The 24,356-nt window shown below is 47.1% G+C and overlaps 1 protein-coding gene and 1 long non-coding RNA gene across 3 annotated transcripts in view; one reads left to right on the forward strand and one right to left on the reverse strand.

Moving 5' to 3' along the window:
- The window catches only part of LOC135910321 (mannan-binding lectin serine protease 1-like), a 35,949-nt gene continuing 11,593 nt past the window's right edge, over positions 1–24,356 (forward strand). The window contains exons 1-9 of one of the 2 annotated variants that reach the window (XM_065442362.2): positions 173–306; positions 8,050–8,156; positions 13,822–13,990; positions 15,079–15,260; positions 15,951–16,166; positions 18,167–18,334; positions 19,698–19,901; positions 20,969–21,118; positions 24,122–24,284. In XM_065442362.2, the coding sequence (XP_065298434.2) occupies positions 248–306; positions 8,050–8,156; positions 13,822–13,990; positions 15,079–15,260; positions 15,951–16,166; positions 18,167–18,334; positions 19,698–19,901; positions 20,969–21,118; positions 24,122–24,284 (1,418 nt within the window). In that variant the 5' untranslated portion in view covers positions 173–247. Of the gene's footprint in view, positions 307–8,049; positions 8,157–13,821; positions 13,991–15,078; positions 15,261–15,950; positions 16,167–18,166; positions 18,335–19,697; positions 19,902–20,968; positions 21,119–24,121; positions 24,285–24,356 lie in introns of both variants that reach the window. The other variant, XM_070524234.1, reaches the window with a different exon arrangement.
- LOC139049060 (uncharacterized) overlaps positions 10,661–24,356 on the reverse strand; it is a 286,618-nt gene continuing 272,922 nt past the window's right edge. The window contains exons 2-3 of the long non-coding RNA XR_011508086.1: positions 15,019–15,207; positions 10,661–11,010 (exon numbers count right to left, since the gene is read on the reverse strand). This is a non-coding gene — a long non-coding RNA (uncharacterized lncRNA). The remainder of the gene's footprint in view (positions 11,011–15,018; positions 15,208–24,356) is intronic.

The raw sequence follows: 24,356 nt of genomic DNA on the forward strand, positions 1-24,356 counted from the left end.
GTTGGTCAACGAATCGTCACCCAGTGTTTCTCCACTCTTGGGAGTGCGCTTAACGCAATCGCCGGCCGGGCGCCGACATGAATTTTCGTTTCGTGGGGTGATCTCTCGTGGAAGGAAACAAAAGAGGCAAGTGGCCATGCTTGGTTTGATCCGTGATGTCTCGAGCATCGTTGTCCGACACAAGGACAGCACCAATGGCCGGCATTTACATGGAGTACGCGGAGGACTTCGTAGGAATACTGGGAATATGCGGCTTAGGATGGCGATCCTTGCAGCAGCCGCCGTCACGCTGGCGAGACAAGCTACGTAAGTAAAGCCGATGAGATCCCGTCGTGGAAGTTCCCTGTTCTGGGGTGTTTTCGTTTTCGAAAAATTCGACTTGGTGCAAAGGTGTTCAGTCTGTAATTTTCTGTAATTTTTCTAGTGGGCCCTTGTCATAGCTTAGGACTATCAATATAATCCTCTCAATGACTGTGGTCAGACAGCCAATACTGAATGCTTTAGAAATGTGTCAAGGTGCAAGAGAATCTGGTTATATGTAAGAAAGCGATATGAAGGGAAAGAAGAACGCTTGCATACCGCGCTAACACAAGATGATTTTCCTCTGCATCAAGCATTCCAAAACAGAGCAGCGAGAAGACACAGGAGAGGTAAAACTCATACCTCCGGGACGAATCACGAATGTCCACTGATTGCCAATAGGCAGGAAGAAGTCAAAATACAAATTCATAAATGACGGCTTCCGATTTGGTTTGACTGGATTTAGTTCCATCACAGTGTAGAACACTTGAGTTCGGCTGCAAGGTCGGATGCATCGTGACTGGCGACGGGGAAGCGGCAGGACGTTCTTTAACTCATCGGCAGCGCTCGGCCAGCAGCATGCATTTTCGCCGTCATCCGACGGGTGCCGACCTCGCTCACCGAACGCACGCTTGAGAGCAGCACGATACCACTGCGCAAGCGCTCCGTCACGTGACTTTTTTTCATATTTCGCGGGCTTTTTTTTGCAACCCGGAAAGAAGGACGACGTGAGACGTATCGTAAAGGAAACAACTCGATCGGTGGTTTCTGAAGGTGGTCTACAAACCTGCTCATCACACTCGGAGCCCTAAGTCAATAATTAAAAAGTTGGGTAATTAAACTTAATTAATTAGTGAGTTATGGGGAAAACAAACAAATTGCCTGAGTTACTATAGGCTATTGTGAATAGTATGCGTTCAGTTCAATTCGCTTCGGACGCGCCTTTCAACTTCTTGGCTCAAGTTACGTGGCACACCCTGCATATTCTGACTCGACGCCGACTCGTCTGCCCTCGCTGTTCCAACCTTCGCTCGACGTACTCGGCACTGTCCTACGACGCTTCAATGCGTTCAATGCAGCGAATTCGCATCGTACACTTTTCTTTCCACACTGAGGCAGGGCACCCCGACGAAGAGACAAATCCTCTTCTCGAAACAGTGGCTTCAGACAGGCGTTTTCGTTGGCCACCGTCGACCGACAAAGCTACCTGTGCCAATTTAGAGAAGTATCGAACGGACGAAACACGACCGACTGTACGTTGGGGCAACAAACTGCCCTGCGTGGTCCGGGTGGAGGGCGTCCAGAAGAATGTAAAGCTCACAGGGAATCCAAAACTACGAGAATCCTTTGGAGTCAAGACGGAGCGCCGGCCTATGGCATACGCGTCTCTTGTAATCTCGCCGCCCTGCAAGTTCCTCTTTGGGGCGTCGGGTTGCACCGATAAGGTGAGGCAAACATTGCGCTGTCAGCGGCAAGGATGCTTGGCCACGGTCAGCGGGTGCTCGAAGTCAACCGTGGGTATACTCGAAGTTTTGGCGGACTATAGCAATGGTGTTACTGCGTCAGGCTTAATTTTGCTGCTACAGTTGTTGTAAGCTCGTTAAATCTTGTTCGCGCCTTTACCGTCGGTCTTCTCTGTTTGACCCCTTTGACCCTAAATTAGCGGGGGGGGGGGGGGGGGGGGAATTTCAAATGATCCCTCCCAAAAAGGAAGTGTAGTTCTTTCATTAAGACACTTTTTACGTGCCGCGGATGGACCCTGCACATATATTTGGGGAAAAGCCCCCAAGGGCGTTGGGTTAAATTATAAATGACGTTGATAATAAAGTGGCGAATAATGTACAGCTCACGGCTGAGGATATTACAGGTATCAAAGAAAATTTTGAATCTATTGAAGTAGGTCTAACATGAATAGGCCTGTCACATAGCTATTAGTGAAACAGAGAAGAAGGGAAATTGAGCGGCTCAGTTTTTGGTAATAATGACCATATAAAGCAAACAGACGATGAAACCAAGGAAAGAACAGGAAAAATTAGCGGCGGTTGAAATCGAAATGTACAAAATAATGAACAAGAGGGAAATGCGAGCGGACCAAAAATAGCTTAAGAAGCAAAACAAATAAGCTCGCAACTGATTACTTTGTGACATAATTAGTTTATCCGATAAATTAAGCACGGAAGGGCCGCGGTAGAAAAGCGAAGCGAGCGCTGCGATTTAGCACTGTCTGTTTTCGGTGTAGTGTGTGCGCCCTGTTTTCCCGGGCCTGCTAAATGCGCCATCGAATTCCCTGGAGGGCAGTCGTGTCATGAGTGACAACGTCGCCACAACGCTCATGTCTGAAAGGTTGGACACAAGTCTAGCGTGGCAACACATCAAGATGGCGAACGCCCTTTCTTCTTTATTGGCGCAGTGTTTACTGACACTCATAAGAAAGGTGGCAGATCCTTGTCTCTCGTTTTAGACCATAACCATAAAGGCTAGCATAGGTTATTCAATGATATACGCAATAGCACATTAGTATCTGATACAATGCAATGTCATATTACAAGAGAGGGCAAAAAACGAAATTTAAAACTGAGAACACTCATTAGTGCCGAATTACATAAAATTTTACAAACTCTGCTCGAGAATTGGGAGAAATTCTTAGAAACATATATTGCAATTGCGTTTAACTTCTGTATTTGCAGACACATTTCCAGCTAAAAGTTCCGCTAAATTCTCCTCCGATCTTGCGTTTCGCACTGGCATTTCTCTTCAAGGTCAAGTTTCTTGTGGTGCTTTCCAAATTAACCTTATACCTGGTAGCCAAGCTTCCAAAGAAGCCCGTAACTTCAGAAACATGGCGGTTGAGCTGCGATTCCTGCGGCTTATAGCGCCATCTGTGCGACGAGCGAATACTTCCGGTGGAACAAAAATAAAGTGACGGGATATCCGTTAAGAAAACAAACAAACAAACAAACAAACAAACAAACAAACAAACAAACAAACAAACAAACAAACAAACAAACAAACAAACAAACAAACAAACAAACAGAAGTGGCGTCGTTTTATTTGTCAAAGGCGCGAAACTCATTTCGATGGCCTGCCATTAGGGCAGTATTTTAAACATGTTGCGCAATCCGACGCGATGGCCTTTTCAAGTTTTTTTTTTATCGCGCAGAGCGACGCAGTGAAACGCCAGCGTTGCCGGTGTCGCTATCTAACGCACGCATGGAACACGACTGCTTCTTTTTGCGGACGAAAAAAAAAAAAAACGCTTTCGGCGTTGAGTAGTGGCCGCATCGCCGGCATCCAAACTCGTTGGCTTAGCGCATGCAGCCGCACGAGGGCAGCTATAGTAAACAATTATCCGGTGATCACATAACTTACTACTTTTTGACTGGACACGTTACCCACGACGAAACACATCTCACAAGCACCAACGCCACCAAGAACTCGCGAAAAACTCTGTCGAGCAAAGTCACACAACACTTGAAGACGGCGTTTGGTATGTGAACCATACCAGCGCGCCTTTTTTTCTGCGTACTACAAGAGCTGTATCGGATCTCGCCTGGAGCGGCGTGAAGACGCCCCCTTTTTTAGTAGGCCCTAAAGTACAAGTCTTCACTCTTAATTCTAAAGTGAAAAAAAAATATTTGAATACCAAATTGATTAGAAATTTCATTTTTAACACAAATTCAGGTTGTGTCTGGGGTTTAGTTAAACCTCACCTGGTCGCGCTTCAATCGCGCTGCTCTCATAACCGCCATCGATGGCTTCGGTGCTCTGGACCGCGCTCGGTGTCCGAAGCTTCTCGACCCATCTCGCACTAATCTCTGTCGAGTATCTAACCGAGCGTTTCAGGTTACGCATTATACACGAAGCATACGCGCTGTCTTTTAATGATAACGCACACACGTCTTTATAACAGGCTGAAAGGCTCAAACGCATACACATGGAATGTACGGCGAAGAAAACGTCTGCCTCTTATTTTTCTTCGCTGTACGTTCAGGCTGTCATTCAAGTAAATCTCTTAGGCACAGACATGAAAGTGGCACCAATATCTTTCCAGAAGGTTAGATAAAACTCAACAGGTAACCCATCCGGCCCTGGGGCCGAGCCATGCTTCATGGAAGATAATGTTGCCTTCACTTCATCAGCTGACGGTCGAGCACAAAGACGTTCAGCGATCTCAGGTGGAACCTGAGGCAGCTCACTAAGCATTCCGACGTTACCATGATCCATTCGCATAGTACTATGCAGCATGTTTTCAAAATTCGTCACTAAGAACGAATAATCACGCGCGGGAGGCGACGTAACAGGAAGTGCTCAAGGGGTCGCAGAACCAAATGCATTCGGCTGTCTAAAAAACGAGTTTCTTGCAAAGCGCGAAACATCAGAGTGTGCACACGGATTATGTCTGCTTCGCCGAGCAGCAGCTGACAAAGACGACGCTGCGCTGAGGCGTTGGAAACGCCTCCGTATCTCACGCTGCCATGACGACATCAGCGGAGTCAGTTGATGGACCCGAAGGGCAATACGGAGCTTCTGGGCAGTATCCGCCAGTTCTACTGACACACGTCGTCCGAGTGCACGTCCTTCTACTGAGCAATGCAGACGCCACTGCATCTTGAGCACGTGCCATGACTCCGGGTCAGATCCAAAGAGAGAGAGAGAGAGAGAGAGAGAGAGAGAGAGAGAGAGAGAGAGAGGCACGCAGGACTTTTGACGAACAAGAGCGCGAGTGCGCGTCATGTAGACCGCGGATGTCGAGGCGCCAATGTTTTACTGATGAAGAAGGAGGGAGGCAAATTTCTTACAAAAATGGTCTGTGATCGGAAATGTAAGCATGAGATAAAGGTAAAGTAAATTGTGAGTTATACTGACCTAGATTACCCCGCACACGTACTCCGTTCCATACATAGCAGTCGACGTTGTGGAGCCAGAGAGACTTCTTGCAGTGGCTTCGTTCGCACTTGGATATAGTTGAATGATTTTTTTACCGCAATTGTGTGTAACTCTTGTTTACATATGCTCAGTGCTATAATCAAGATATAACCATAGAGATATAACCCTTAGCAGTCGTAACATAGAGAATAGAGGCACAACGAAACGTTAGCTCCTGCCCTCGCCTCATACTCGTGTTGCTCCACATCTTGAATTTCCACCTGGCGCAATCCCCGGGTTCTCCCTGAAATTCTCGATAGAGTTATTCCTCGGAATTTCGAGAATGACAGCCCACAAATAAATGACACCAAGCAAAACACCCCCAGCGCATACCTTTTATGTTAAATATTATCAGACTGAAACATACTAGAAGTGCGAAACGATAACAGTAACCTGAAAATCATGTAATTTCTTCGGCGCGGCTTTGCAATCTCTTCTGGACCGGTCCACACAAGAGGCCGCGTTTCTACCAGAAAGCTCGCCTTCGTACGTAGCGTTGGCCGCCAGCGTTTGCCGGTAAACAATACGGTTGCAGAAGCTTCAGCTGCCGGGAAGCGTGAGAAGCAGTCAAGGTTCTGATTGCTATCGCGTTCCACTCTTAAAGGGAACCTTAAGCGTCCTCCTATCTTATGGCAGTCGGTCACCCATAGACTTCCGTTCCATGGAAGCCACGTCACAACCCTAGGTGGCGGCGTCAAGTCGGTCCACTTCAGGACAACAGCTAGCCATTTCATGCCTATTTTGCCCCTTCACGGGAGCTCAGAGGTGAATACAGCAGAATTTCGCTACCCCTCAAGTCACTTCGACAGCAAAGTGAGACCGTTATGTCGGTGGTCTCCTTGAAATTGGTTATCGATGTATGGGCATGAAAGCCGAACTTATCGCAATCAATGCCTCGTTTACTAGGGGCCTGCCACACGAGCCGACAACTTGGTTCTAAGCTTTGAAATCTAAATCACGTGCTGCTTTCTCCGTTATAAATTGTCATATCTGCTAACATCACGGAAGCGACGGGTGCCGGATGCCGATGATGCCTAGCCACTTAGAACGTACGCAAACGACAGCCCGTTTAAGCTAAATAAAAAAACTGCATTTTAAAGCAAAGGGCTTCCTTATAACAAAAACTTTAACTTCCCCAACACGCCGCATGTATGAACGACAACGAGCGCCATCTCCTCGCGGCTCCCTTGAACTACAGCTACCGTCGCTCAAATTGTAAAACAAGCGACGCGGCAGGCATGTATCCATCTCACAAGCAGGTTTGAGCAGTCTGGAAGCTACACGAATTCTTAGCCAATAGGAAGGCCGAATGCCCCTCAAGATGTGCTCATCGCGTCGCGTCGTCTGTTCAGTGTCTGCTTGCCATCCTCTTACATGCTCCATGGTTGGTGGATTGACGCAAAACAAAATATGTTTTGACGCCGTAACCATAGGCTGCGTTTACATGTATGCGATAGCAGGGCTTAGCTTTACCTGTACGCATTCCCTGCAGTTACCTTGCATCCTGCTTGATAAGTAGTACGGGCGAATGCCCTTACAAATGTTCACTTGCGTCACAGGTTAACCTGGCGTCGTCGAGTTCGTACACTGGCTAGCGGCGGACCTGAACTGAAATGTAAGCAGTTAGGTCGAACGAAACTGCTTTTATAGTTCAATTCTGGCCTTAGCGATTTGAAATTAGCTACACTTCACTTCGCACGACGCGTACACAGTGAGCGTTAAGCGGCGACACAGCGCTGTGCCAACATCTGTACGTCACCGTACCTGTAGGCTGTCGACCGCATTCGCTACGTATATGGGTGGGCCTGTAAGCGCTGCTTTGCGGACATATTTCTTAATTTCAGAGATGCGCTGTTTGCCTCTTCGTCAAGCGGCAAACAAGAGACGGTGTATTCGGTATACAGCAGCATAAACAACCACCTCGCTCATATATACCAAGGCCGTGTGAGGATGGCATTTGCGCTTTATTATGAGAGAACAACATGGCCTACAAATGAGCACATATGCTAGCACTTTTCTCTAATAATGCTGTATGGTATGTTAAAACTGTAAGCATGATGGAGTTAAAGAAAAGCGAGAATGAGTTAACAGCCTGTAACTTATGTTTGAGTAACCATGACTGTGTTGATAACGGCCGTCTTAGTTGCTTGATTCATCATCATCATCATCATCATCATCATCATCATCATCCTGGTTACGCCCACTGCAGGGCAAAGGGCTCTCGCATACATCTCCAACTACCCCGGTCGTCTACTAATTGTGGCCATGTTGTCCCTGTAAACTTCTTAACCTCATCCGCCCACCTAACTTTCTGCCGCCCCCTGCTACACTTCCCTTCCCTTGGAATCCTGTCCGTAACCCTTGATGACCATCGGTTATCTTCCCTCCTCCTTACATGTCCTGCCCATGCCCCCCCCCCATTTCTTTTTCTTGATTTCAACTAAGGTGTCCTTAAGACATAAAAAGAGTTGTTTGGTTCATCATCATCATCATCATCATCATCAGCCTGGTTACGCCCACTGCAGGGCAAAGGCCTCTCCCATACTTCTCCAACAACCCCGGTCATGTACTAATTGTGGCCATGCCATCCCTGCAAACTTCTTAATCTCATCCGCCCACCTAACTTTCTGCCACCCCCTGCTACGCTTCCCTTCCCTTGGGATCTAGTCCGTAACCCTTAATGACCATCGGTTATCTTCCCTCCTCATTACATGTCCTGCCCATGCCCATTTCTTTTTCTTGATTTCAACTAAGATGTCATCAACTCGCGTTTGTTCCCTGACCCAATTGCTTGATTAAAGAGCTTTATTACATCTTGCGCAGATGCCTGCAATTCTCCATAGACCCAGTGGACGGTTCCGTGCGTCTCCTGAGAGGCAGGAGACCGTACACGACAGCAGCCGAACCTGGGTCAGTGCGCGAATTCAGGGGTGAGTGACAGGTTATTGGGCACATCCTTCCTAGCGAACCTCGTGCATTCTGCACGGGTGGCGCCCTGACCACGCGAGGACTAGAGTTACTGTATATGCTAGCATATACAGTAACTCTAGCGAGGACGAGAATTTCTGGGCGCGCCATTCACGGCCTCCGAGATCGGGCCCGAGCTCCGTGATTCGGGAGGCCGTGCTTACGATATTGCTTGTGGTTCCGCTGTTCTGGTGTCGGGGCGCGATGTTTACCGTTGGGGAACCTACGTGCGAGATTTGCATGAAGGGTCTTTGTTTTCCGGGCGATTACATTTACGGAACCTTTGCTCTCCGATTACGATTATGCACTAATTGCGCGATTACAGATTCGAATAAATAAATAAATAAATAATTAAATAAATAAATACACGAATAATTAGGGTATTGAATGAATGAGCTTAAAATAAGTAAACAAATATTTAAATAAACAAATGAATATATAATAAATAAATAAATAAATAAATAAATAAATAAATAAATAAATAAATAAATAAATAAATAAATAAATGTTATTTTCTTGCATTCTTGAGAGGAGACAGGACAAAAAGCTCGAGTAGCTTGGGGAAGGTGCTGCCCCTTTCGACGGTCAACAGCATGTGTAACAAAGGACATCGTTCTTGAAGCGTCCCAAGTAGACGTCATAGTATATGTTGATTGAATAATTTAAGGTAAACGATTTATGCTGCAATAAATAGGAGGAAAAATTTGGTGGACGCTTAAGCTTCGCCTTAGAGAGTGGAATGCGACAGATTTTAAAGATTTCCGAGTGCTTGTGACGCTTCCCGGCAACCGCAGCTTTCTTGCGAATGCGCGGAGACGAGCGCGATGGTGTTGTTGCAAGGAACCGAGCGGGCAGCGCCACTCGGACAAGAGGTTTCTGTTAGAGTTTTCGCGTAACAGAATTATGTTTTCAGGTATATTCAAATTAAACTCCGACGCTTTCATGCCTGTTGGTTCGGATTAGGTCGTAGTTTAAGTTTTGTCTGACGTATTTTACGTCGAGGAATTCAATTAGTTCAGTACCGCCCCTGCGCCACTCGGAGGGCCTGCGCGGTTGTGATTCGGAATGATTTTTCGCCCAGCGACGTCCGACGCCAACATCAGACAGACAAGAAACTTTAATTGGTCCTAAGGGACTACGTTGTCGTAATCGCGGGCCGCATCCGCGCCGGGGGCGGAATACCGTGACCTTCAGCCCTGGCGTAGGTCCTTTGGACAGCCCGATTACGGACGCCAACATCAGATTTTTTTTTTTTTTTGCGACACTAGGCCTTTAAGGTTATCCCGTTAATAACTAATGGGCTGATAGAGGTCCCTACGGCTGTTAACTGTTTGGCACAGGTCGCGCAGCAAATGCTTGTTCGTAGTCGTGCGATCTCCTAGTTGTTTCAATGTGATTCGACGTCGATTCTGCTACTCGGCTATTCGTCTTACATGAATGTGAAGATCGAGCTAGAAACAAGCGTACACCATTAGCCGCTGCGGTGGCTTAGCGGCTGTTGTGTTGCGCTGCTATAGGCACGAGGTCACGGGATCAAGTTCCGGCCGCGGCAGCCGCACTTCGATGGGGCCGAAATGCAAGAAAAGCCCGTGTCCCCTGCATTGTGGGCGCGGTAAAGACCCCCTGCTGGTCGAAATCATTCCGGAGTCCGCCAATACGGCGTGTGGTGGCAGTGGTTTTGGCACGTAAGACCACAGAATTCAATTCAATGGTACACCCTTGTGTATTCAGACAACGGTTAGTGTAAGCAGTTTGTTGAAAGGCAAAGTACCATGACAATATAAGGGCGACATAACATCGATCATGGTTGCAATCTTTATTAAAAGGGCCCTGTGCTTCAAATTGTTGTTTTTATTCAACATTTGATTACCGTACGACTGGGCAGTGCCTCCAGCGCCAGTGAGAGCACCGAAATCAGAGCCTCTGATATTTTCATTTGCTGGTCAAATTGATTTCCCTGCCGACTGTGGCCTCATACATCGGCAATTATCTGCAGCGGATGTGACGCAACGGCACGTGACTTATGCTGTTAGCTTTGATTGGTTAGGGATAAGGATTAAATTTTGTGTGCTCGAGCCTTATATGCGGTGAATGTCTTAAACATAAAAACGGATTTATGCTTTTTAAAGCTACGAAGAGGACACACATCTGTGCGGTAAAAATTAATTTTGTTTGCAGCTGACACTTGGTGCACTGTCGAACAGTCGACACTCGAAATATAACACAAAAATGAGCATTTGCACTTAGCACGTACAGATGAAGGGCGAGTAAAGTTCATTCTATATATTTCGACAAACAATTGATGGCTACTCATAAAATCTACTGTGCGTGAGACGATTCATATGCAGGCGCCTTAACTAGATGGCGCCACTATATCGAGCCAAGCAATGAAGAAAAAGGCCTCAATGGGAACGAAACTTCCGGCATCGCGTGATGTAAGCCGCGTTTTCATTGGAAGCAGCATAAGTCCTCGCTGGGTGGGCGGAATGGAAATGGATATGCCTCTTTCAGTCATCCGCATTTATTTTGAACTTGGAAGTGGAACAACTTTTGTCTGGCTGCGTCAGTTCCCGTAATTATTCTTGCGCCGCCAGTGGACCAGCCCGGCGCTGGCGACGCACTGGTCCAGATGAAGCGCAGTAACGTGCCGCTGCAAGATGTGCCACGCATAGTCGGAGTACAGTGTACAAGGCTTCTAGTACAAGGCTACTAGTACAAGTACAAGGCTTCTAGTACACTGTAGTCGAAGGCCTTTACAGCGCTGCAGGCCGGTGCATTAGAATGATGTGCAGCCAGAGCGTCCGCCTCCTGGTGGCCCTGGACACAGACGTGCAATGGGATCCATTGTAGCGACAACTCGAAGCCGCTCAAGGCGAGGGCACTAAGCTTTGCTGCCAGCAGGGAGACGCAAAGGCTGGCAGCTTCCGGTCACTGAAGAGCCAGGAGCGCGGGCCGCAAATCGCAAAGGATCACGACCGGCGTAGAGTTTCTCACTATAACACCTATAACACCTATAACACCTATAACACCTAGAGGGAAATCTGGCGCCGCCGTCTAAGGGAGTTTCCTAAGGGGCGCTGTGCCGTCATGGGAATGACGGTGTGTCTGCGAAGCTTGTGTTGGGTGGTGTTGTAAGAGGCTTCGTCTAAAACGTGGATATGGCTACACAAATACCGCGTTCTTCAAGTAAAACCTTCATAAAAGAGTTCAATTCAACCATATAACATCTTCCAATGAACTTTACTCGCCTACAATGCATAACCAAGCGAAGAAAAGCAAGAACAGACGACAAAATGCTCCAAAGCGAGCGCGAATCTTGTCGTCTGTCCCCCAACTTTAGCGGCCCGCTGATACTTTTTATATTTCATATAATTGTACGTGCAATAACAAGTTCTCATAGGTAAACAATACATGTTCTTGTGTAATATTGAAGCTAAAACAGCTGTTTACGTGCTGTTTTAGTAGAAAATGAAATCATTGTGACAGACGGAACGGTGCTTGCCAGGCGCGTCTTCAATGTGTCCTGGCTCTCCGAGAACGATGCCAATCCGAAGTCGCAATATACCGGCATTCCCATGCATACCACAGCGCAGCAGAGCCAGATTTCCGTCTAGGTATTATGGTGAGAAACTCTACGACGACCGGGGAATTCGGCAGGTCCTCCGTCAGCAGGTTCCCAGCCAGCTGCAGGCGGGCCCTCTCTGCAACGGCTGGGCTTGCTGCGAACGGCTGGTGGCCCACTCCCGAACACCGAAGGGGGGGGGGGGGGGCGGGATCACGCGTGATCAGCCGGAGTGTGTTACACGGAAGGCACGCGAATGTGTGTGCCCGCAATGCTCACGTCAGTGGCGGGAAACAGGACGCTGACCTGGCTCAGGCAGACCCAACGGAGCGGAGCGTAACAGTGCGTGCTCTTGGCTTCGTCGTTTTACAGCCAAGCTGTTAGCCTGTAGTTGGTCGGTATTTTTCGTGTCAGTCAGCAGAGTGTGGTTCGATCACTGCTTGATTTAGAGCACATGCTTTGGCGCCGCTTGGCGTTGGCCGGTGATGGTTCTCGAGGTGAACAGTGGTGGCAGCGGATGCTGCACAGTGAAGTGCTGGCGGACCAACTCGGGGCTGTCCAGAGGGCCCGTGTGACGGCCTCTCTGTACCGACGTGGGAGCGGCCCGCATCAGTCCCAGACTGATTCCTCAGGACCTAAATGATACCATACGGCGGCAGTGCCGGGCCAAGATCAGCGGCTCGTACCCCCCTAAGGCAGATGCTTCAAGCAATCAGTAAAGTGAAGCAAACCTTGCATATATTCTTTGAAATCACGCATACAACATACAGAGCTACATACGTTTCGAAAAGAACAAGCTCAAAACAAGCATCCGAACCACATAATTGACGATAAGGCGCTCCTGATAACAATGCGAAGCACGTAGTGCTCCCCACATACGTTTCCCCGGTAAAGATTACTGTTGCCCAAGCTGCCGTGGCGACGGCAGGTCGCGACGTGAAGAGTGACTTTCCCTAGCCGTTCGTGTGAAATAACCAGCCTAGCAACTGACTTTAATGCTGCTACAGCACAGCTATGGGCGGCAGCGTGCTCTCAATATTTACTATCACTCTCGTTACTACCGTTACTTAAATTGTCACTACTACCATTATTCTAAAGCCATAAAGCATTGCATAACCCCCTCAGCAGTTGTATGGGCTGGTTTTCAGCAGCTTCACTGTAAATCCACTTTCGCAGGGCTTAGATGGCAAGTGCGTTTTTATGCGAAGCATATTACGAGAGCTCAACCCAGCTCCTCAGGCGCGGCGGTGTCGCCTTCAATGACCTCTGACCCCATGCCATACCACGTGACACCGTGACGTCACGACAGAGGAGAAACGGTGGTCCAACTCGCGCCGTCGCTCGCGGCGTCGCGGCGGTATATAAGCAGCTGCGCTTGTTTCTAGGTGGCTTTGGCTCAACTCTTGCAAGATGGGCTGGGTGGGAGACGCTACCACTGAGCCACGAGTACGATGCTTCAAAGCTGTACAAAAGCGCCTCTAGTGAATGCGGTGTTGCCTTAGAAACGAGCTGTTTCTAAGGCTCAGGCGTGCGTCGCTTGCTCAGGCGCACATTTCGTTGCCGCGCCGAACGCTGCGTTGCTCGACGCTCACCGCGTCCAATGCGGGGCGCGTAGTCGCTGCGCCGTAGCCCATTGTCTTACACCCCTTGGCGGGTCGACGGGAACGCTGTCGCGTTCCACTCTTGAAGGCGAATCAGAGTAACGCATGAGTTGTTTCTTCGTCTAGCCGAACCAAATATAGCCAAGCAACAGCAGTTCACCAGGCTAAACAGTGGTTCAATAACTAAAATAAAGGCTAGTATGCTTCGCATCCTGGGCTTAACCTTAGCTAAGCCACATCCATTTTTTTTCTTGCAGTCAAATGCACTGCGCGTCTGATCTGGAGATATTCCAACCCCCCCCCCCCCACGAACGATCCGCGCATGCGCCGTCGATACCGGGACAGCACGGCGGCGGCAGCGCTGAAGGCCCAGACGCGCTTCGAGTGTCCGTATAAAGTCTATTGCAGTAAATAACAGTATTAAACTAATTTTAAACGACTTTCCATTGACTTTCTGATGTGCAGATTGCGGAGGCAACCTGACGGCGTTTCCGTTTCCGGCGAGAATCTACTCTCCGGGTTACCCGAGGACCTACGAGTCGAACCAGCAGTGCCGTTGGGTCATCACCGCGGCCGAAGGGAACATCACGCTGCGGTTCCTCAATGTTCAGATCGAGGAATCGCCCGAATGCGAGTACGTTTTCAAAGAGTTTCTTCGACATGACTGCATAGTCAGGTCGTGCCTCTCACGAGCGCGTGGATGACGTGTCACGTGCGGCGTCAGTCAAGGAAAAGTGTCGAGCTTTATGGGGACGCTTAAGGGAAAAACATAAAGTTAAAACTAAATTGGCCCATTACACTAGCAGTTGCTACAAAGGAAACCCATATGGGTTCCTCGAAAGACAGGCCTCACAGTTGAAGAATAATTCGTCCTGGTCCAGGACGAATTCTGGGACCACGAAGAAATCCGGGACCAGGAAGACAAATTCGTTCTGCATTCGTCCCGGACCAGGACGAATTTTTCTCTAACGGTGAGGCCTTCCTTTCTAGGATCCCATATGGGCTTCCTTTGTAGCAATTGCTATGAACGGGTGGATGCCAGATTTTCCTTTTATTAATTGCTTCTCTCCATCTTCCGGGTTTCTACAGAACTATTACGTCAGGTAGATTGCATTGCTTGCCGCTCCGATTACGACTCAAAAGTTCACAGCCCGCAATGCATGAATGAGAAGTTCGTTGTTTCATCCGTATACCGCGGGTATCCGCACCATTCGGTCGCCGTCATCTGCATCATGGATCCTGTGGTTTTGAAGAACGCTTGTGTGACATGCTTTGGGTACACCGTAAGTAAACTGCCACTGGTGAAAATTAAACTGAGGCCCATGTAGTCCATGTTTTGATTTGACATGTCAAATCAATCAATCAATCAATCAATCAATCAATCAATCAATCAATCAATCAATCAATCAATCAATCAATCAATCAATCAATCAATCAATCAATCAATCAATCAATGTACAAATCTGTTGGAGTGGAGGCTTAGTAAATCCTCTATCATGCAAACTATCATGCAAAGATCGCGAAGACGTGTTGATTTTCCCGGGCCAGCCCCTTGTGCCATCATAAATTTTTGGCGGTGTCTATACTCAGGCATATCTTAGTTGTTTATGAATAAAATAGCTAAATAATTGGATTGCATTCAAAAAGCAAGCACACGCTTACCTTTTGGACTTTTGTCGACTCTGGAAACCATGGTAAATGTCGTATGACTCTCTCGTTCAGTTTCGACAACGTCGATGTCCTGATCGGCCCGAGCGAGGAATCCATGGGAAAGATGTGCGGCGCCATCTCGAACCACACCGTGGCCACCAACTCTTCATCCGTCACGGTAGTCTTCAAGTCGGACGAGAACTACGAGGAAAAGGGGTTCTCTATGGAGTTTCACGCGGAAATTGACCCCTCAGGTGAGTTATTCCCATGGGTATAACAGATTCGAATATGTTAACTTGACGTCGCAGATTTCGGCTAACCAGAGAAGTACTTAAGCTTTCGTGATGGCTCGTGGTGATGCAAACATCTTTATTCAAATACTGTAAACTGCGGCGCGCCTTCGCCGCCTTCTTCGACAACACGTACCATCGTACCATCGTACCAACACGTACCAACGTACCATACTTATGGATTTATACGTCGATCTTTCATGTTTTTGGAATAGCATTAGAGCACGCTTTGCTGGGAGTCAAATGCGCGATCTGGTGCTGAGGAGCAGAAGGCCGTCTGGCACTAACGAGCAGAAGGCCCTAGCCACTGATTTATTTCAAGACAGGTGCGTTGCGTGTTCTCGGTGCATGGTCTTTCCTCCCCTCTATTTGGTTTAGTGACTGTCACTTCGAACTTCACCGAAAATAAAAGCGATAAAAGAGAATCGAGTGAATGGTAGTGCTTACGCGACGCGTAGAACAGCGTTCATCTTAACTTGCGCGACCCCATGTGGGTTAACAGTGACCCTCACATTCGAAAAAACCTCGGACGAAAACAACGGCTTTACGCGGCAGACGAGCGAAGATGGAAAATGATGCCGCTGCTCATCGGGCAACGGCTACGCATCACGCGTTGGCAGACCTGTTGGACCTTTGCGCGTGTTCTAAATGCAGGTCTCGCCGAAGAATGCGGCGACACACTGGCGGGCGAACAGGGAAACGTGACGAGCCCGGGCTACCCGCTCCAATACCCGCACAAAAGCAGCTGCTGGACGCTCGTGAACGTCGAGCCCGGTCGCGTCGTCGTCATGCGCTTCGAAGATTTGGCTCTGGAGGTGGACGACCTGTGCACCTTCGATTTCGTCGAGATCTTCGACGGTCCGACCGAAGGTGCGTACAACGCGCGCGGTTCCATTAAAATGGTAAACAAGAATATGGAGTGGACTCTCCCTTGAGGGAGCTTCAAGGGACCCAAGGAAATAATTCACTTAACTGAATGTTCGCTAAAGTGAACATTCGCTGGCACACGGAACAGCATAGGGCGCAGCCGACATCGAGTCAAAAGCGGTAAATGCAATCCATGGAGTTATGTACGTCAATGTGTAAGAAGTGCGCAAGAGTTGCGTTTATGCCTAGCTAATATATATATATATATATATATATATATATATATATATATATATATATATATATATATATATATATATATATATATATATATAATTTTCAATCGTCTGGCAACAAAGCTGTCCAGCGAGTCTGTTTTTGTGCATTCTCCTCGTCACACTGGAAACAGTTTTCAGATCTGATAGTTCAGCACAGGTAACGAGCTCACTGTCACACTGCACACAGCCACCGCTTAAGGGGCGATTTGGGGGCGGCGGGCATCGGCTACGCCACCCCTGCAGAGCGCAAAAGTTCGTGGAACTGATTTGAACTTCGTTACGAAACTTCGCTGAATTGAATTTCCAAAATGAGCCCGGGTCCACTGATCAAGTTCGCTCAACTGAAATATTCGCTAATCAGGAATTCGTTTAACTGAAAGATTTTTGCGTGGAATGCATAGGAAAACCACCGGGGACTTTCTAAAAGTTCGTTATTCTTAAATACTCGTTAAACCGACGTTCGCAAAATTGAGAGTTTACTGTACTGCTATTCACTGCCACTACTGCTTTAAAGAAAACCAAGGTACTCCATAAATCTTTGTCGAATAATCCCACATCATCTGGTGTTTCTGTGTAAGGTGCACGTAATTCGGCATGTATGGCCGCATGAAATTATATGCATGAAAATTTTGACGCATATACGTACTTTCTATGGTGGGACATGTGTGCTGGAGCCCATCCGTGTGCATTTTCGGAACAATATATGACCCTAATAATCTCGTATAATGATGTGCGACTGAGCATGCACAAATATGCGTTCGGTGTCGCATATTTATGATCCAACGTAATTATTTTACTGCGCATTTTCGACAGTGAATTCGTACTGGAATGGCCCCTTTGTACGAACTTCAGTATTTCCACATTTTTTTGTACAATTATCCAAATTATCTCGCATAATAATTCGTAGCGCGGAAGTGCACGTGGTTCGAGCTTTATGATCACGGATATCTTTTTCTACGCGGAAGTTTGCTCGCACTCGCGTAGTTTTTACAGAGCATTCTTAAGAAGGGTGCTTCCGGCCACAGTACAATAATTTGGCATGTTTCCGCACCACTACCATGTGATTCGTCCGGGGCGCTAATGCAACAAAATATTTTGGTTTGAACCACGAACATCACCGCTGTGACAAGATTTTTCTACTACTACTCCAAAATCGCACTGCACTGCCTGCAAAAGCAAAGAAAAAGAAACGAGAAGTAAAGGAAAGAAATTCAGTGCTGCATTTTCTACTGCTCTCATATAAGGAAAAAGATCCGAGGTGTAAATTATGTCGCTGCGAGAAGCCACAAAAATTTGAAAATTGGGAAGATACGTTTCGAACTTCGGCATAAACTGTCCCTCCTCTTGCTGTCACGAGCCGCCAATAGTCTGCGACGCGCCAGAATCTCCACAAAAGTCGCAGATCTGGGCGCTGATCTCTATACGCTTTGTCAGGCTCCGCCATACTCTCGAATTCCCCTTCTCGTGTATTCTTGATTGCCCCTCGGGGATGCTACAGCATCTCTGATTTGCCAGAAACGCCGCCACTACATGTAGCTGCAGAATTCGACAATGCGGCCGGAATTTGAGAATGGCCCGAATAGCCACATCATCACAGGTCGTCATAAATGTGCGCAAACTTGGTGTCGCAAAGACCCGTATCGCTGAATGGCGAAAATTATGATAGATACCGATAGGGTGTGACATCTTCAACATTTTCTTTCTCTCTCTCTCGCTTTTGTACAGAATCTCCATCTTTCGGCCGATTCTGTACGGAATCCCAAAAGCGCACCCTCAGATCTACAGGCAGCAGTGTCCTGGTCCACTTCAAGTCGGACGACTTGATCAGCAGCCGGGGCTTTCTGCTCGAGTACGAAAGTGACATCGGAGGCATCAAGGTCAGCCACGAAGGAGGTAAAGTGCGAGCGGGAAGAAACGACGATCGGCCGTTGCGTGAGCTAGTATAGATGAAACACGACCTCTTCTTGACGTTTAAAAGTTGTATAGGTACGCAGGGGAGTAGGTGTTAGAATGAAGATCGTCTTTGAGCAGGTCAAATGAGATCACGCGGTGAAAGAAATGAAACGCAGCCGATTTTATTCATTGACGTGCTGGGTAGTCCCACTGATAGGGGAAACACTTTACTAGCATTCGAGCGCTCACAGCAACTTAAGCTTAGCACGAAAGCCAGCGGACCAATGCATCTTATTAGATATCTGCATTGGGCGCCACGTAAGGTGAACTTACAGATGGAAGTGGAAGAAATGCTGAAGTTATATTCACTCGATTGCTTGCAAGGTGAACATCCGTTAAAGGTGGACTACCCTGCATATCCCGCGAGGATCGCGAAGGCGGAAAAAGGCTTCATTTAGTCTCATCGCCTTTTCAGCGGACATTTTTAATGCGATCAGGAAGAGCAAGCAAACGTGTTTCAATTCGCATCCGCTACGCTCGCAGGCACTCGGAAAATATAGAAAACCAAATGGTGATAGACTGCTAAAGTTTCTTTAAGGCTACCGCTTCTGGGCAAAATATCTGTGCGAAAAAAAAAAAGAACAGAACTGAGTACACTTTCTACTTGATGCAGGCTGTTGAAAGCGAGAGTGAATCTAGAATCGACACAGAACTGAGGAATAATCATATTTTTTCAGTTTCCTTCCTAGCGTCCATGTACATATATATTTAAAATTTCGCTGCAGTACACCTCTTACGAAGTGGGAGATGACGCTCCATGCCTGCCTTACTTCATCGCAGTCTTTACACCTCAAGCAGGCAATTTCTGAAGGCCGTGCTGCCCTTCTGCCGTGACTCGAGCTTGAAACTGTGCAACAGCCTAGACTCACGAACAGAAATCACTTGATTATAAAATATAAAGACGCCAAATAAACGGACACACACAAGAGAAAAAGAGAAAAGAACGGGACCCGCTGTCCCGTTCTCTTCTCTTGTGTGTGTCCGTTTATTTGGCGTCTTCATATTTTATAATGAACAGCTACCAACTAACCCAACAAGAAGTGCTTTTAAGAAATCACTTGCCACTCCGCGTGAAGCGAAATCGTTTCCAGTATTCTCGAACGCTACAAGTCGTCAAAGAGATTCTGTGAAGAAGCTTTAGTGTGTGCATGCGTGTTTCGTGGGCGCATGTGCCATCAATGCGCTTGTACGTTCATCGTGCGTATCACACCTTTCAACGGGCACGCGGACAACGTTGCATGCCAGGCAATCACCTCCAACTTTTTCGTTTTTTTTGCTAAAGTCATCGTCTGTCTCTGTACAGGCTGCACCGTGACTTCAGATTTTGGGAACGGCACCGTGGCCACGCCCGACTACCCCGACAGGTACCCGTCCTTGGCCCACTGCCTGCTCGACCTGGAGGCCCCGCGAGGGGCCAAGGTGGCGCTTCGGTTCGTCGACTTCTCGATCGAGTCGGACGCCGACTGCAACTTCGACTTCGTCGAGGTTTGGGACGGGCACCAGGACGGTACGTCAGCCGGGATGTTCGGCGGTGTCGCCGGGAGACATTTCCTTCGTGACCTAATAATAATAGACCTAATAATTATAGAAGAAAAAAAAGATGTAACACATATAGCCTAATGCCGCAAAGTTGAGCATGTAATGCGAAACCGAGTACATAGTAGGAGGAAGTACTTTAGAGACGCAAAATACAATGCAAGCAAATTTTTTTCCCTCATATAATGCAACCAAAAGCACTTCCTTCTTGGTCGTATATACCTGTAAGACCAAAACCATGGTGACCATAAAATCATTGATACGAGAATGTAATATGAGACGCGGCTTTGAAAGGCCAACATCCGGAACAAGCGCTTCAATCACCGTATTTACTCGTTTAAGACCCGCATGTCCTTTTTCCCCTGTTTTTTGCTTGTTTTTTTTTCTGATAAACCGACATTGCACCATTCCTCAAACCAAGCTTATGGTGACTCACTGGTGTCGCGTGCTTAACCGTGGCGGCTACAAAAGATATGCACCCCCCCGTGTGACTGAGTCAACTGTGTCACTACACTTATTACACCGTTGCGCACTACACACTACGCACTACACACTACACCATTGCGGAACCGAACAGCTCGAACACATTAGTTGACGTGAATTTGCAGTGGCGAAGCTTTATTTAGGAATGCGTTGACTTATTGGGCTTGTTGGTCGACATTCACAACGAAAAGAGCGGGATAAACATGGGCGACCGAAAAAAAATTATGCCAAACGCTTTTATCGTCCTCTCGTCCGTCCGTGTTTGTAGCGCTGCTTTCACTGTGAAGTTTCAGAAGATTTCTTGGCAAAGCTCCAAATTAGGGGCTGCGGGCCACGAAAAAGTAAATAACATACACGCCATGCTCTGCGGTAAAAAAGAAAAAAATAGCCTGAGATAATACTATATTCGCTTCACGCCCATAGAATGACGCGGGAACTTTCAGTACTGCCGCCTTGCCAAACGCATAATCTCGAAACGAGTCGCTGAGATTTTCTGCTACTATCGCTACCATCGAGTTACCTCCGAGCTCCGTTCTCTCTTGGCTTTAACCCCAGGTTGGCGATCTCTGGGCCGACTCTGCGGGGACAAAGGCCAGAATGCCGAGCTGGTCACCTCGGAGAACCGCATGCGACTCAAGTTCCGAACCGACGACTCACATGAGTCTCGAGGCTTCATGGCGAACTTCCATGTGATTTTCCCGCAAGGTAAGTGCGTCAAGTGGAAAAGCACGTGTGCTCCAGTTAACAAATGTCGCTCTTTGCGTGTACTGCTAACACCAGGGGCTTCAAACGTGCCTCGGGAATCGCGGGCAACACGTTCTCACGAAGGCATAGTGACGGCCGAAGAAGCAGACAGCGCCAGTGCAGTGAGCCACGAATCTAATTCTCTGTAGGGTGAACTTGTGCGCAGGGAAGCCAGTATGGTGCTCAAAGCACGAAGATAGCGGCGAGCACAATCTACAAAATCTACAAAATGTTTTAAGTTGGTGTAATGCCAACCTATTATCCATTAATGCCACTAAGACTAAATTTGTTGTATTTTCCTCACATCAACAACATTCGGCATTCTCCCCTTCTTTAACTTTCGGCTCACACTCCATCTCTCCCAGTCCATGCTCATCTTTTCTTGGGATTTCTCTTGACTGCAGCTTGAAATATAAAGATCACATTTCTCACATCAAAAAGAAAATAGCATACGGTATTCGCGTTCTAAATAAAACTCGTCCCTACTTTACACATAATACATTAATCTCGCTATACTACTCATTCATTCACTCTCATATTAACTACGGCATACTATGCTGGGGTAACACTTATAACACTCACTTGGCATCCCTCCAGGTAATCCAGAACCAATCCATAAGAATAATTACAAGCAGTTCACGCTTTGCAAATGGAAAATCCGTACTACATGAAAACAACATCCTAACCATTTCAGAACTGACCAAATATAATCTAGGAATTTTATTCTACAAATATATGACTAAGGAACTACCATCAATCTGCTTCTCACCTTGTGACCTAATAGCTCATAGTCACACTAGATTTGCACTCAATAATAATTTTCTTCTACCTAAAGTGCGAACTAACTATGGTAAACAGACTGCGGAATTTTCCGCAATATCGCTTTGGAACACTTTACCCCTTATCATCAAAAATGCAAAAAATTTATACCAATTTAAAAAAGAACTAAAATCATTCATAATAAATACTTACTGAAACCCTCCTCGTTTTTTTGCATTCCGTTTTTTTATATTGTCCTGCTGCTAACAAGTGTTCTTATTACTTATATGCTATAAACAAGTTTCGATAATACTCTTAGTTCTCATCTATACTACTGTTGCTTTAAACTTTGTATAACATCATAAGTGTCTTTAGCAGAAGGTCCCGATACAGTCTTTGACTTTGGGACCTCCTTATGTATACTACGCACATGCAATTATCTGCATTTTTACTAATAAATAAATAAATTGTGAAAATTGTGAAAATTGCCTTATGGGTGCCTTCCTGAACCGACGTGAAGTTCATGGTGTGGTCACTGCAGATGGGGCCCTCGGAGTAATAGCTCACAGATATATACTGGTGCTGAGCAATATTTTGGAACATATGCGTTCTGACAAGTCGCCAAATAAAAGAAAAATGTGAGTCAAAGAAAGAAAGTCAGACTTGGGGGAAGCCTTTCTACCCTCTCCAATACCGAAATCGAAAAAAAAACATGGAACAACTATCCTCCCATGGTATACTAATATTCTCCTGAAGACCTTGTGTTTCTTCGATGTCAAACATTGCTGCGTTGCTTTAACTTCAGCTTGAATGAGCAGATGCTTTATTAGAGTAAACGGTTTTTAATAGCACAAGGACGTGGGGAATGAAAGAACCAAAGCCAGAGCGCTCTGTCTATTTTTTTCCTCACGCTTGCGCTATTAAACATCTTTTACCATGACATACCGACAGGCCCAAAGATTTGCGGGGGGATGATTTATTCCGGCCTTCTTCTTTTGTTTTTCTAATTACGTTTTATTTTTTAGTGCTTAGCCCGTAGCTGCAGGCTAACTTCGTGGATGGTTTTCGTTCTAAACTTCACATTGACCTCTTTTTAGTGGTTCTACGTGCACTGGAAGGCCTCAAACAATCTAATTTAGGAATCGAAAGTGTTTTGTCTTTTTCGTTCCGAGCTTCGTATTGACCTAGTTTTAGCTGTCCTACGTGCACTGGAAGGCCTCAACTAACCTAATTTACGTTACGAAAGTGGTTTTATCCACCCGTATCCCACGAACACCCGATCGATCCGAACTCGCCAAAGAAGATCTTGTCTTCAGGAGGTGTACCGCAGGGGAAACACCTCGACGTTTTGTGTCAGGGCTGGGCAGCTCAGACATGTGGCGTCACCTTTGGTGAAGCCCTTTCCCTTGCAAGTGATAGCAGGGGTCATAGCCACCCCAGCACGAATTCCCCTCAGGAAAACTTCCTCCGCCACTACGAGCTTGTGGGTGAGGGAGCAGGCACAAGGAATAATAATTAAGTTGCGTACGAACAGCGATTATTTATAGGCTATACGAGAACGAAAAATGCGAGATGGTACAAGGAAGTGTCGGTGTATGCATGCTCTTTGTGATATTAGTGCTTTTATTTATCTTTCATGTCGCGATAGGGCAGGACATGTGTCCTTGTACCCAGCGTGTACGAACATCTTGCCAGCTCTCTATTTCTGGACATCTAATAAATAAATCACACCAGACCCAGAGATAACGTGACAATGTCAATTTGCGCTTGTCTTGAAAGAACCTGGCGATTGAAATTCTTGAAGCACTGTGAGGTTTGAGATAAAATGGTGACCTTGGCTAATCGTTCCCTGGCTACCTGGCCTCAGATCTCGGACGCTGCAGCCGATTTCACCTTCATTTACGCAGTTAGTGGCGTCCAAATCGTGACGACAATGACGCGTATTTGGCTCTTACAGCGTGTAAAAGCGCGACCTTCGAGATCGGATACCGTTTTTCCGAGGTAGCCGTTGCTGAGGGTGCGATTCGGACACTGATTATACTGAGCGAGGAGCCGATATTGTGCGAGTTCATGCACGCGAGAATCCTGGTTGTGGTAACCGTGGCCAGTTCGTATCTCGGAGGCAACAATAGGTTCAGTGTCATCGGTTTACTCGTTCTGTGTCCGTCATCTTTTTCTTTCCATTCGAATACCCGTTACACGCAGACAGGCCGGAGGTGGAAGCGGGCAGTACTACGACCATGCGCAATAGGTCCCTGGTGCCAGCGCACGATCTCATGCAGGAGATCCCCAGCAACGTGAAGGTGGCTCAAGATGACGAGGCATTTCTCAACTGCATACCGAAAGTGCCTGGATCCAGCGTGACGTGGTAAGAACCAGGACCCGTATTCACAAAACGTCGCTAATGGCGCTTCTGGCCTTGGGATCTCAAAAAAAAAAA

The sequence above is a fragment of the Dermacentor albipictus genome, chromosome 8 (assembly GCF_038994185.2).
Source record: "Dermacentor albipictus isolate Rhodes 1998 colony chromosome 8, USDA_Dalb.pri_finalv2, whole genome shotgun sequence".
NCBI lineage: Eukaryota > Metazoa > Arthropoda > Arachnida > Ixodida > Ixodidae > Dermacentor > Dermacentor albipictus.